General features: G+C 36.1%; 1 protein-coding gene across 1 annotated transcript in view; it reads right to left on the bottom strand.

Moving 5' to 3' along the window:
* Positions 1-15,247, bottom strand: part of ntng2b (netrin g2b) — a 73,598-nt gene that overhangs the window by 55,282 nt on the left and 3,069 nt on the right. Inside the window, 1 exon segment of the mRNA XM_046868104.1 lies at positions 11,023-11,554. Coding sequence (XP_046724060.1) covers positions 11,023-11,337 — 315 coding nt within the window. The 5' untranslated portion in view covers positions 11,338-11,554.

Genomic DNA, 15,247 nt, shown 5'->3' with positions numbered 1-15,247 from the left:
ATCATACGTCATATGTGGGCATAGAAAAAGTGTTTACTTTTCTGTAAAAAGAAGCATTGCAGTCATCTCGTTAAGATAACTCAAGTCAAACTAAATTTTAAAGGGATAAATCTATTTTATTATTTCGACAAAATCACCATTTTCTTCTTAGCTGTGAGTCCTGCGTAGGCCTAAAAAGGTGCCATCACATATTTGCTTATCATGTATTACTTTTGATCATATAAAAGGCTTAATATTTTTCACACAGAACCTCTTGCATTTTACTGACATTAAATGGTTATATTGGTTAATAGTGGTTTTATTGACAGTAAATGCGATATGGAATCATTTTTAGTGATAAAATAAATGTTAAGTAAATGCTTCAAGGTGTACAAAAGTAGGTGGACTGGGGAAATTCTCAGTAAATATATTTAGTAAACAAGTTCTAACAAAATGAATTGATTCCTGTCTTTCAAAGTAATGCAGAGGCAGACCTGAGAGTGCTTCAGGTAGAAAAGCATTGGCTTCACAATGTGAATCTAAAAGCACATACCAGATATGAGTCAAGATTTAATGATAGTGAATGTTTTATTTATGTTTTAATTTTTTTATAAAAACCCTGTTAGCTGAAATGATAACGTATGATTTAAGATGTGTGCTGAACCAGTAAACTCCCAACCTCCTTTACCTTAAAATGTGGAAAGTCAATTGGACACTTTCTCAGTCAGGATTTGTCCTTACTTCTCTCATTTAAAGAGTTCAAATCTGATTAACTGGCAACACCTGCTGTTGTACGCTGTGCAACTTCATTTATAAGTATAAAACGTTCAATCATTCTTTGAGGGGGGTTCAAATTAAAGATTTTATCACCTCTGCTGCAAAGAATGTGGTTTTGTCTTGAAATTGTACATTCAGAAGACAAGAAGAGCTTTAAGAATAAGAATGGCTAAAAACAGGACACTGAAAATGTCGTTACTGACCCTTACCAAGATTCAGTTAATGGCATCAAGCATCAGAATGGAGAAAAGATCTGATTTTACTGACTTTAACCAAGGTGTGGTCAAGATAGTGGCTGGTTTGGGAATACCTGTTTTTTACCACCAAGATTTTTTTTCCCCCACACAAAACACTAAAAAAAAATAATAATAACAAAGAGCAGCAGTTCCATGTCAAACCGATTTGTTGATTAGAGTAGTCAGAGGAGCAGTTCCTCAAATTACCACTCTTCACAACTACAGTAAGCAGAAAAACATCTCAGAATGCATGATATGCCAACCTTTGGGGCAGATGGGCTTCACCAGCATCATATGCAGTCAGAAACAGGAATCTAAAGCTGTAGTGAACACGTTTAGTTACACTAATTTTTATTCTTTTAGAGCGTATCCAAATAATATGCTGTGTTTTTGTGTTTTACCTATTTTATGTACTTTGATCCAAAATTATACCACAAGCTGATATGAAACCAGTCATTAGATACTTCAAAACAGATCTGCTATGTTGAACATGTCTTCCAGTACCTCTAAATTTTAATGATTCCCTCTCTAGCTTTCGGTGTTGCTGCACCTCTGTAAACAGTTTAAGATGCTTGACAGCAGAGGTACAGTGAGCCAGTTCACAACACTCCCATTATTATTTTATATCCCAGCTCAGTGTATTTGGACCAACAGCTTTTAAATTCTGCAACTGCTCAAGGCTATATTTTATGCATATCCATATTCTGTTCTGAGGTGATTCACAACTTGCCACATACACAGTGGTTTAAAATGGTAACAGTAAAAGCAAATTAGTGAGAGTTCCCAATAAGTAAGTAAGTAAAATTGTTAAATTGGTTTTAATGAAAAAAAGAGAAATCACACATTTGAAAACATTTTTTGAAAACTTTCTAGAAACTAAATTATATGTTTAGAAGGTTTAGTCCAGTTTAACTTGTGTTCATTATATTCTATTTGATAGAACTGTTTCTGTTCATTTTCTTTATTATTTATAGCACTTTATTAGTCTACTTCTCAATACCTGAGAGAGTGTATACTAAAGTCATTTTGGGATAATGTTCATAAAAACATGTTGTTCAAAGTCACATTTCACTTTTTGGTTGTGTAACAATAGTTATGCGATTTCTAGTTTTAAATCAAGTAAGTCATTCACCACATGAATTATTCTCCTGTCTAAAATCAATCGAAGTTTGCTTTCACTTTCCGCGGCTGAGCCAAATGCACTTTAAGGGTTAAATGAGTATTACATGATCTTTTTCATACTGGACAAGATGTATTTTTTTGAGTTCCTGCTGTACATTTCTGTACATTCTTTTCATACATTAACTATTTCCCATTATTAAAATCAGATGTAATCAAATGTAATTAGAAAACTGAACCAATGCTAAACCATCTGCATCTTAACTTTAATGAATTTTTAGAATTCGGTTTGTACAAGTCCAGCTTTAATAATACTTTGACTTTGGAGTGGAGTTTTATGCATACTGCTTTAGTAAACTGTTATACATGCTGTACTGGAAAACCTACTAAGCTTTATAACTCACTATGCTTAATTGGGATTGTTGTTAGGATGTCAAATAACTTACATAAGTTTAATGGTAAAGTATAATTTGTCTTGCTATATCTACATTTGCAATATTATGTGTCTAAAGAAGTTCATTACTGTTTATCCATGTGGCTTCTTCGGAATGGTGTCCACACAGACATACACAGGCATGTGTATAGATAAAGGACACGTTATCTATGTCCTGGAGGGCATACTTTTTTGTTTTAGAGGTAAGTGATTTCATCTCCATGTCTACATCTTTGGGCAAGAATGCCAATGGACACAGATGTTTCTCCCTACTGGGAAAATGATGACACAGTCTATAAAGAGGGCATAAGGCCAGACAACAAGGATCCTGGCCAGTGCCTCCACCTACTCGGCTAAACATGGCTACACCTGGTAGGACCGGGTGTTCAAGGGTGGCGTCCTGCCAAGCCTGATCATTCTCTTCATCATTTGTGATGTAGATGCCCAGTGCAGTATTACTATAATTTGGATTCTTCACAAACCACAAATAATAATCTGAGCCTATAAATAGGAAGTATTTTTTTCCAAAATTAATATTTATTTTATTTTTGTATTTGGTAGATCCAAATACAATGGAAACATGCACTTGAAATGGAATGGACCACAAATATTTGTGTTAAATTCAACGGTCAATGTTTAATCAATTGTATTATTGGGGATATATATATATATATATATATATATATATATATATATATATATATATAATTTATGCTTGGAAGAGATACAGTAAGACTCAAGGAAAACCTACGCTACCTAACCCGGCTAATAGCACAACATGCTAATGATAGTTTAAATGCTAAAACTGCATATAAAACTGAATCTTGAACGAAAAGATTTTCACAATATTGTACATTTCCCTACGTTGTTTTAGATTGTTCAAAAGTAGAAACCTTTCTAATTTGGACCCCAGGGTGTGTACATCATGTGCATGTTTAACAGGGGGCAGTGGTAGTCCAGTGGTTAAGGCTCTGGGTTACTGATCACAAGGTCAGCGGTACCATGGCTGACCCTGCGCTCTGACCCCAGCTTCCAGATGAGTTGGGATATGCGAAAAAACTAGAAATTTCCCCACTGTGGGACGAATAAAGGTTAATTATTATTATAACTTAATCTGGTTTTTTATTTTTCATCCCATGTCAACATCTGTAACATGTCATCAGCAGCTACGGGGAAAGCACATGAAATTTAGTCTGAACCGCTGATTATCAATTTAAGCACATTACATAACTGCCATAAAAACTGAAACAAGTAGTAACATTTGACGTTTCCAGTATATGATGTAACCAGTTACTGGCTAATGCATTGGCTATGAAATCAACATGCTTGGCCTCTCCCTTTGAAATAAATCCAGACCTTCTCACCTTCCCACTCCCTTTAGCTTTCACCTTTCCTCCCCATGTTTAACCATAGGTTACTTCCTCACACTTTGCTGTTTTTTCTTTCCTCTTTTCTTCTTCCTGTCTCCTCAGCTGATTCTCTCTCTCTCTCTCTCTCTCTCTCTCTCTCTCTCTCTCTCTCTCTGTCTCTTTCTCTCTCTCTCTCTCTTGCTGTCTTTCTCTCTCAGCTATTTTTAGCACTGGCTCATTTGGGCCTCTAAAACAAGCAGCTCTGTGGTGGAGCAAATGCACCAGTGCGCGCACACACACACACACACACACACACACACACACACACACGTCTCCATTGCACTGCATGTGCACACAATTCACACATCTTCCATTGCATCCGTGTGTATTTCTATTTTCCGCTTAGCTAGTGATTTTCCATCATTAGTACACCTGACCTCGCCCTCGCATGCAAGTGTGCAGGCGAATTCAGGTACACACTGTTTACTCTGTACACTAACACAAAATAGCACATCAAAAGTTGGGTAAAATAAATGTAATTGCAAAAGTAATTGCTAATTACTGCATTGCAGGTTTCCCTTTAGTTATGTCACACCTTTCGGAGCCAAGCAGGAATCTGAAAAGGGAAATGGACTCATATAGCGCACATATGTTGGAGCGCTACAGGAATTAGTGCAGCAATATGTTTAACTCATGTTCACGGTGGAACTTGTACAGAACATGACAGATGGATTTCAGAAATGCAAGATGTTTTCTTTATATAGCAACTATACATTTACACATAAGAAAATCATTTAAAAATTATTTTGTAAAGGCTCACATTGCTGCCTTGCAGCTCCAGGGCTCTGTTCTAAACTCGGATTACTGTCTGGTACTGTGGTGTCCCTTCGGGTTACCTTTGGGTTTCCTCCCATCTCCTAAAAACATGCCAGGAGGTGGACTGGATTGACTATGATAAACTGCATTAATGTGTGTGTGCATGCATGGTGCTCTGGGATGGTCCACCACCCCATTCAGGGTGTACCAGGATTTGTCTCTGGATGTGAAATGGCCCTTATCAGGATATAGCAGTTTTCTAAAGATGTATAATTATTTAAAAAATTTTTACAGTATTCAGAGATCTGCTAATTACCCAATATTTAAAATTGTAGATTTCCTTAAGGTTCTCACGGCTGCTTTCTTATTGGTTACGCTTTGTCTTATGACCAGTAATAAACACAGTAAGTAAGTGGTGTTAACAAAAGCGTGACTGGCTTTATTAAACTGCAGTGGTGGACGAAGTACACAAACCATGTAGTTGAATAAAGTAGAGATGCACTTGGTAAAATATTACTCCAGTAAAAGTAAAAGTGCTCCCTTTAAAGTTTTACTTGAGTAAAAGCACAAAATGATTTGCCTTCAGATGTACTTAAGAATTCAAGGTATTATGATTTATTATACATATAATGTTCCTATTATCATGTGTCACAAGACTCTCACAACAATCTAACTCAATTTATGTGAAAAGTCTGTGTTACTCTTAATTGGATAATATCTATTACAATTATCATGAGCCCAAAAAAAAAAAAATTCACAAATAAGGCCACAGGTGTTGTGGCAAGTTAGAGTCCATTATTTATTGCTCTCAAAATGTTCTGCTTGCTTTTGATCTGATGCTGAACTGTATGTTGCTGTTAAATAGATACCACCAAGGGCCAATCAAAACAAGTTCAAAACAGAGTGCGCCCTCTACCCTGATTAGTGGTTCGCTGCGTATTTGACCAGTTACGTTTTTATTCACTCATAAATAAAAAGGAACGACTGGTTTCGCAAAACGTAGTTGAGTAAAAAGTATAAAATTTGACTTTGAAATGTAGTGAAGGTAAATTAAAAGACTATGGAAATACTTAGGTAAAGTGCACATATGAGAAAAAATAAGTTAAATTACATTTAATCCCTGCTGTCCACCACTGTTAAACTGTAATAGTCATTTGAATCAAATGCAACTGAACTGTCTGCTGACAACACATGAAATATGAAACTGTATTTAACACACACAGTTCGGCTAATCTCGTGTTAATCTTGAGCAGTTATAAAGTAGTATTGCATCCTTTATATCTCCGAAGAGTTTAGTTTGAGTTAGTTTGATTATATTTCTTAAAGAAATGGGTGGAGCTAAAGCGGCATGAGCAGCTTTTGTGTAGCGACCGTCTGCAAGCTGTGACATCGCTATAAATATAACAGGAGCAAAAAATGTTTGTATTAAATTAACTATGGCTTACAATCAAATACAGTCATACTTATTTATTCGGATCCCAAGATTTCCCAAGATCAAGAACAACAGCAGCAACACTGACTACAGCAGGGCACGTCTATACGGTAAGTACTAAACATGGTTCTCGTTCCCTTACATCCAAATTCACATTTTTTTGAAAAAAATTCTTCTAAAGCGAGTCCTGTGCAGCGCTGCAGACAACTTCTGAATGAAGCACTGTGATTGGCGTGCTCTTTTTTCTCACTCTGGTTGCTGTGCATACTTTTCCATTTTTTTAACAGTGTAAATAACCCTGAATGCATAGAATGTTAATGTCAGTTAACAATACACAATGTCTGACTTTAATTCAAAATTATAGGTTATATGGTGTATTATACGAGGTAGCATCAAAAGGTTTTGAGACTACTTTTGTAACACCCAAAGAGATGACAGCACAATCCTGCACGCGCAGTCACAGGGAGCACCGACCTTCATACGTCTGTCTGCCAAAAGATGTCCTGTGTCCTGTGAGCTGAGCAACTGGTGCTATTTTGACCATGTGTGCCCTCTGACACCGAGCTCTCCTCATATGTGAGTTTCTTATGTGAGTTTGATCTCACTTACGCACCGACACTACTGACCAGATTAATTCAATGTAGACTTCGCCTTCTTCCTGAAGAGGAAGATCCAGAAATTGCAAATCACAGAAGGCGCTTGACACGCTTTGAAAAGAAGCCTTCCAGAACATATTCCAGAAGTGGCAGGAACGCTGAAAGTGCTGTATTGCAGTTCAAGGGCACTATTTTGAAGGTGATAGTGTGTACATGTAGCTAAATAAAGTAGTTAGTCTTGGAACCTTTTGATACCCTTATGTACATGGTAATAGAGCAGTAGATTATCACTGTGTACCATATTTTAAATTATATGCACTGTTAAATATACATTACAATCCAAAATGTTTTTATTTATTTATTTATTTATTTATTTTTCTATTTATTATTGGCAGATAATTCTAAAGAATTGGACAAGATGGGATTCAAAAAATTTTATTTCTAAATTTAATTATGGTCAGTTATGGTAATGTCATTGATATTGTGGATCAAGATTGGTCCAACTGTTTATCACTCACAGTTGAGGTTTTCACAGTGTTTGTAATCTGGGCCAAACATTGCAACACACCATATATAATTTTTGTGTGACATTTAATATTTAGGCAAAAGTGTCCAAATACAGGGTGCCCCAAAAGTCTCCATACATTGGGGAATTAGGGCAAAATGTTATATGGATAAATGGATGGATGGATGGATGGATGGATAGATAGATAGATAGAGAGAGAGAGAGAGAGAGAGAGAGAGAGAGAGAGAGAGAGAGAGAGAGAGTCTTAATAACCCCTATGTAAGCAGACTATTGAGACTCCCACCTGAGTTTGTCTTCTGGCAGCCACTTTTATTTGGGTTTGTTGTTGGCAGTCCATGGAGGTACAGGATGTGGGACAGATAAAAAGTATTAAGTTCGGGCCGGCACTGGGCCATGACTCTGATCTGATTTTGTCTCTACTTTTTACTGTGTTGATTTTATGAAGGGATGATTAAGGGACGACAAGATGGCAAAGCCCATTGACATTCTTGTCATATGACTTTTTCATGGATCGCGTCTCAGTTTTAATTGCCAGTTTTCATGTGCAGGATGGCTGTCTTGTATGAGTTAGCAGAACTTTTTTTTTTCTTTGAGTTAAAAGGCATGGAGCAATAGAGGGATATAATTGATGGTTTACTGTGACATTTCTGTCTGTCCTACCCTGGTCCTCAAGACTTTTTTCTGAGGAATAAACCAAAGCAAAAAGGGATGAATGGATAGACAGAGGGAAGGAGTGAAAGGCGACTTTGTGGAAGAAGTGCTGACTCTGACATGCTTGTCCATCTCAGCTGGGCATCCACTATTTAGGAGACATCAATATTTCAGAGCATAGTGAGATCCAAGCAACATTTTAGACCTCCATTAGCAGGTTTGCCATCAATACACAACACGTAAATGTAAAAGTTTGTGTTGTGTGTGTAGTCTTGAAAATTGAGAATTCACTCAAGGTTGTCTGTGGCGGCTCAGAATTATGAACAATTCGTTCCTTAAGGGTTTTTTCTGTACCTTTGTCATTAAGGACAAAATAAAAATTTTATAACATGCTTATAAAACTTACCTTATCTTTTATACTTCAACAATCCAGATAGATATCTTAAGTAATGAACATAGGCCAACATTGAATTACTTACCATTTGTCAAAACTTTGTATTTCTTATATCACTCATATATATTATTTGTGTTATATATAATGTGAGGATTTTCCTCTTACTTAATGCCTTTTCTAATTATGTCACTATGAAAATAATCCAAAACACTATAATCCCTGGATTCTCTGTTGTCCTTCAAATGTCAACATCTCTCCCATGGTGCGCTAAATTCTGATATCCTCCCAAATCTCTGTTTTTCTTTGAGCTCTTTCACTTTGCCAAGAAACCGTGTGTGTAAACAACACCTCAGTGTGTTCCTCTCAGCTGATCTCAGCCATATTATTATATATTATAATTTTTTTTTTTTGCCAGTCATTGTCTGCAGTAAAGAATGAAAAAACTTTTTTTTTATGTTTCATAATATTTAAAAATGGCATGCAAGCTGGTGAAATGCTTCCTTGTGAGGGAAAATATAACAAAAACATTTCCTCCTGTAGGCTTCCTCAGGTCTTAAATTGCTTTTATAAACTTTAATATACCACTAATGCAGCAACACATTATTCTCTGGCTGTTAAGGATTTATTACCATGCTTTACTAAAACCTAATATGAACTGAACAACATTATAAGTTGCCTGGGACCAATTCTCTGTTCCATGTGTTTGAAAAACTTCAGTTATGATGTGCTGGGTAATCTTCAGATCTTTCATTCTCAGGGATTGTAAAGTAAAATTTTGATGGATTTGTCATCAGGTATGCTCTTTTATGATTTACCTTCTACCCTGCATGGCTTTGGAACAGAACAGTGATCAGAAACACGACCCAGGTTGGACTTCTTGACGGATGAGGACCACTTATACACTTTTGTAGGATAATCAATGGGTCCTGAGCTTTAGTTACTGTTTGTATTTCATCACCCAAAAAATATTCTGGTTTGTGGAATTGCTAGGCTAGACTCTTAGGTGTGTGCAAATGTGTATCCATGCGCATGGTGCTTTGCAATAAAGTGTATTATCAGCTAGATCCTCCTCAACCCTGACCATGACAAAGCAGCTCCTGAAGAGGACTGGATAGTCCGAAAGATGTGTCATTCAACATACAAAAAGTTAACATGATTTCTTTTCAGTCCTTAATCAGAGATGTTGGGTCAGAAAAGGCGGTTAAATTTAAAGCGTATGTTTTATACCAGCTCACATTTGTCAATGTCAAACCTTGTCATTTCCAGCTTTAGGCACAATAGAAGGCTGTTTCCACTGTGTATTATATAAAAGGCAATCGGATTTAGGTGGGATTTACACCATATCCTAGTAGTCAAACTGTTTTAGCTGGAGAATTCATGATAACTGAATAAGCTATAATAAAAGATGGTGGTGTATTTTGTTGGTACATTATATAAAAGATAAAAGGCCAAAACTCGCCTGTGGTGACTTTTGGTTTGGACCACCATGCTATATACACCGACCAGGCATAACTTCATGGCCACCAATCAGGCATAACATTATGACCACCTGCCTAACATTGTGGTACTCCCCTTTTTGCTGCCAAAACAGTTCTGACCCATCAAGTATTAACAGCATTAACTTCTATAGCAATTTGAGCTGAATAGCTTATCTGTTGGATGAGTCTACATGGGCCAGCCATCGCTCCCTACATGTAAGAGTGAGACTTGGCCGTCCATGACCCTGTCGCCGTTTTACCACTGTTTCATCCTTGGACCACCTTTTGATAGATACTGACCACTGCAAACTGGGAACACCCAACAAAAGCTGCAGTTTTATTGATGCCCTTACCCAGTCATCTAGTCCTTGTAAAATTTGCTCAAATTCTTATGCTTGCCCTATGAGGACAAAATGTTTACTTGGTGCCTTATATATCCCACACAATAACAGGCGATAAAGAGATAATCAGTGTTATTCACTTCACTGGCCACAATGTTATAATGAATACATTGGATTGTTCCTTTATGTTCTATAATTTTTTACTAAACTACTATTTCAATTAAAGCTGCATCAGTTAAGCGCATTACAGAGTCATGGTTTCTATTTATTTATATATAATTTTTTTTTATATTAAAGAATGAAAAGAAACAAATCAGTTCTAATTTTGATATAATGTTTGGCAAAATGCAGCATTTATTTACATCCAATGCCACTTAATCATGTTTGGTTTATTGGGCCTTTATAGGAAAAGGTTTGTGTGCCACTGCCTTGTGCCAAACAGGTTTAGGGTTGTAAAATAAATGTAATAACAAACTACATAGTTCACCAGATGTGGTAGTTTTATCTGCAGTAGCTAAAGTAGCTAATTAGATAGAGTTAGCAGGCTAGTTTGTATGATTCCTAGGGATGCCCAGAGGTCTATAAGAAGTTTCATTTCCTTAATGCACACTTCTTATTCCTGCACACATATAGCCGATATTTCTATAATGACATCTAGCAAAGAGCTGTCAATACAACAGCTACACTCAGTTGTTAAATTATTCATATAGTGATGGTATTACTATGTGACCCAAATTTCAGGGAAAAAAAAAACTAAAATCTGAAAGAAAACTCTAAAAGAATTAAAATGCTGCACCATATCAGGATTATAGCCTCGGACTAAGATTCCCATCATATTATTTGAAACTTTATCTTTTTAACAGTAAAAACGTGATTGTAATTGTTGCTAACTCACCAGTGTGCAGAATCTCTCAGGTGGGTTGCCACACGTGATGCCCGGTGGTTCCACACGTATGCGCATATACTCCTTCATTGACTGGTTTTTGGGTTGGCACGCATGCTGCTCCCACACTGAGCCCTCATCCGTTTTAAGGAGTGATTTGCACAACTCGTACTGGCCTTGAACCTGCACCAGAATGTGCAGGAGGACAAGGAGGAAGAAAGTGGCTCGTGCCAGCATGACAAGCGCCAACCAGGAAACAAGAGAAGGGCCGCCGTAAAATTCAAAGGAAAGAGACGTTGGCATAGAATAGGAGTTACGTGAGAGCATCTGGTAAACTTGCCGCAGTCATTCTGTATGAGGTATTTTTTTTTTTCTTACGTCAAAGCATTAAAAGGTTAAGGATTGCGGGTACAGAAATAAGAGAAGAGATACAAAATCAGTGAGAAATGCAAATAAAGTCCATTGTCCATCTTAGTTTCTTGTCCATCACACCATCAGAGTTGTTCCACTGGCATTTTTTACACATTCACCAAACTCCATGTTCCTGAAACCAAGACAATAAACTGTTAGTATTACATTCTAAAGAGATGATTTGTGTGTGTGTGTGTGTGTGTGTGTGTGTGTGTGTGTGTGTGTGTGTGTGTGTGTAAAAACATTTAAAGATCCATAAGAAATATGCAGGTTAGTTTACCAAGCATTAGGGTTATTTTTCACTTTGCATTAATGAGTATACAGAAGGGCAGGTACTGTATTAAATTTGCATAAGCCAACTTCTACTATTTGGGGAAAATTTGAATTCATTTTTGTCAAGCTTTTTAGAAATAATTACTCAATAATACCCCAATAAGTTTGTTATAAATAAAACCTTAATAAAATGTTATTTATATTAGGTATTCATTTTAGGACCCCACTATCAACAGCATTTAAATACAAAATACTTTTTAATGAATAAACCTTATTTACATTTTTGCCATATTATAGAGAGTTGATTGCCTCTGACTGTTTTTAATGAGTTTAAACCTTTTTTACATAAACTTTCTTTATTTAAAGCAATACATTTAAAATTTTACATCAAGACAGGTTGCTAGAATAAAGTTTAATTTAGATTTCTAAGGTGACAATTGTAGATTTGATGATACGGCTAAATCTTCTATGACATAATATGATTATGTTTTAAAGCATCTGGTAATCATATGACTGACATGTGATTATGTTGAGAATCTGGGGTAGGCCCATTATTAATTTACAAATAATAATGTCATAGATAATGACTGTAAAACAATCTGCATTGTTGACTTGAATAATTTCATAAGTTGATGGATTGATTCAAATGACCCACATGTTTGGCCACCATATTTTCCATTTGTCACCCGTCTGTACTAAAAGCGTGAATTTAAGTACATAGCGTGTTGTGCTAAATGGAAAGTACACTGCAGTATGTCATGTCATTATATAATGCCAAAAGAGCTTCCTTTTTGTCTTTTTATATTTTTATCTTCTATATTATAATGTATCTCTGTGTGATACATTGAGTACATTAATAATAGCCATTTTAAATGTTGCAATCCACATTTTTGAAGCATAAGCGAGCACAATGTACTTTTGTCTCTATACTGGGAAGCTTCTGAATGGAGATTTGTTACTTATTAATGAATGTCCCAGAAGAATAGACAATCTGGGCTTTGAGAGGTTTCCATGTTACATGGTCTATGACAAGCCAAAGCCTTTCTCTTTATCACAACCCTGGATTCTGAAAATCAATTTTGTTTGCTTGCCATTTTAACGTTTTGACTGAACCATTTTGTTAAATGGCCACATTACCACTTAAACTATTTGCCTTGGTGAAGAATTGCTCTAAATTTCAGCTACATTTTAACCAGGCATCTGGCGGTTCCACCAATTCCTCAGTGTACAGGGTCATACCTATCATAATAATAATCATTATTATTATTAAATATAATTATATACTACAAACACATTTTCCATTGTGAATACGTTACTCGATCTGTATAGTGAACAATATGACACAGCTTCTTCCTGTCATACCCCAGCTACGTTCTCGTATATTACATTATGCTAATGCATTTCTGATGGCAAGGATAAGACAAATGAGGCCTGTTTTGTGCAGACAAATTATTATGCACAAAGTTTCTTGTGTAAAGGTTACTCTTAAACTAATCCAAGAGATCTTATTCTGGCTCACACGAACTACAGATTAGCTACATATTCCCTATGAATTGTTTTTCATTTATTTATTAAAATTCTAAGAAAACCATTCAAATCATGTTGTCATTTTATTTTTACTGTGATGCCCAGTGACTTTGTTACTTTCCCAGTGAGGTCACTGAAGCAATAATACAATATTAATCCCTAAAGACACTGTAAAACAGAACAGTATGCTACACTGCATCCAGTGATCTGTACACAACGAAAAATATCAATCGTTTTGTCACTTATATTAGATCATTTTATTAGGCTTATATTATCAAGGAATTTTTTTATTAATAATAATAATAATACTCATAACTAGCATGGATTTTTTGCTGTACTGAAGTTCAGTTCTGGTTTTAACCCAGACATACATGCTGACAAAGCCAGACACCTGCCCAGCAATAGACGCTTATTTTTCTGCTTTTATAAGCCTTGTAGTTTGTGTACAGAGACACTGTTTGTTGAATTCAAACAAGCAAGCTGGGTTCTATTCTGTTTTACGTAGGAATCGATAGGACATGTAACATGGCTTGTCCTAAAACATAACCCTTGGATGCAAATGTAATCCTGTAAATAATTAGGAAATTCAGCTAAATAAATTATGCCACTTTGGCTCATTGTCATCCACGGATTCATTACTTGTTTTGACACTTTGAAAGGACTTTGTGGCCTCTGTAGCATTACAAGGTTTTTTTCAGAATGGAGACAGGTCAGAAATTGGCAATGAGAACTTGTTCTGTGGACATTATATGTAATTATTAATAGAGAAAAACAAATGGCCTGTCTTTTTAAATACAGAAAGATGGTTAGCATTGGCAAATTGTTGTGTTATGTAGGAAATATGTTTCTACAAATGAAATGTGCTGTTATAAGAAAATAATCAGTACTCAGGTTCTCTGGGCAGGGGCGATTTTTTTTTGTATACAGTATCACACAAAAGTGAGTACACCCCTCACAATTCAGCAATCATTTTATTATATGTTCTCAAAAGACAATAGTATAGAAATAAAAAAATTGGATATATTTTATAGTAGTTAATGTGCAGCTGGTACAGCATTACAGATTTTCTGTCCCCTGAAAATCACTCAACATACAGACATTATTGTCTAAATAGCGGCCAACAAAAGTGAGTACACCCTAATTGAACATGTCAAAACTGTCTTCAAAGTGTCAATATTTTGTGTGAGCACCACTGTTATCTAACACTGTCTTACTTGTCGTTATTATGTTGGAAAAACTGCCGTTCGGCCCAGTTTCTGAAGGGAGGGCATGATGTTCTGCTTCGGAATGTCCCAGCACATGTTTCATGAATCCATGTTTCCCTCAATGCTCCCCAGTAACAGCAGCACTCATGCAACCCAAGACCATGATGCTTTACTCTTGCGAGTTCCGAGTGGAACCATCTTGGAAAACCTCTGTATGACCCTGGCCACTGTACTGTAACTCAGTTTCATGGTGTTACAGATCTTCTTATAGCCTGGGCCATCTTTGTGGAGGGCAACAATTAAAATTCTCAAATCCTCAGAGTTATTTTCTATGAGGTGTCATGTTGAACATCCAGTGGTCAGTATGAGAGAATAAGCACCAAATTCTTTACTGCTCTAATACAAGGTACACACATTTGTGTGGTCCTGTCAAGCAGACAAAACATGAACATGATGAAAAGGACATGTGGCTTTGGATGGTTTAATTGATGTACAGCTGCAATGGCTTAGGGTGTACTCACTTTTGTTGGCAGCTATTTTGACAATAATGTCTGAGTTAAATTCAGAAAAAAAAAACAGTAAATCTATACTGCTATAAAAGCAGCACTTTAATTACTTTAAAATAGATCCACTTTTCATTTCTTTAGTATTGTTCCTTGAGACATCTCCTTTGAAACATTTCCTTTGTGCACATTCTTACACTGCCATAGTCTTTGTATTTTTTCTATATATACTTACATACATAAATTACATGTACATATATTTGCATATTCATCTGCACAGTTTGCACAATTGCAATATGGTACACATCTGGTAGTGTG

This window comes from Silurus meridionalis, chromosome 15 (genome assembly GCF_014805685.1).
Source record: "Silurus meridionalis isolate SWU-2019-XX chromosome 15, ASM1480568v1, whole genome shotgun sequence".
NCBI classification, from domain to species: domain Eukaryota; kingdom Metazoa; phylum Chordata; class Actinopteri; order Siluriformes; family Siluridae; genus Silurus; species Silurus meridionalis.
The sequence above is the reverse complement of the archived record's forward strand: the minus strand, read 5'-3'. Positions and strand labels throughout refer to the sequence as shown.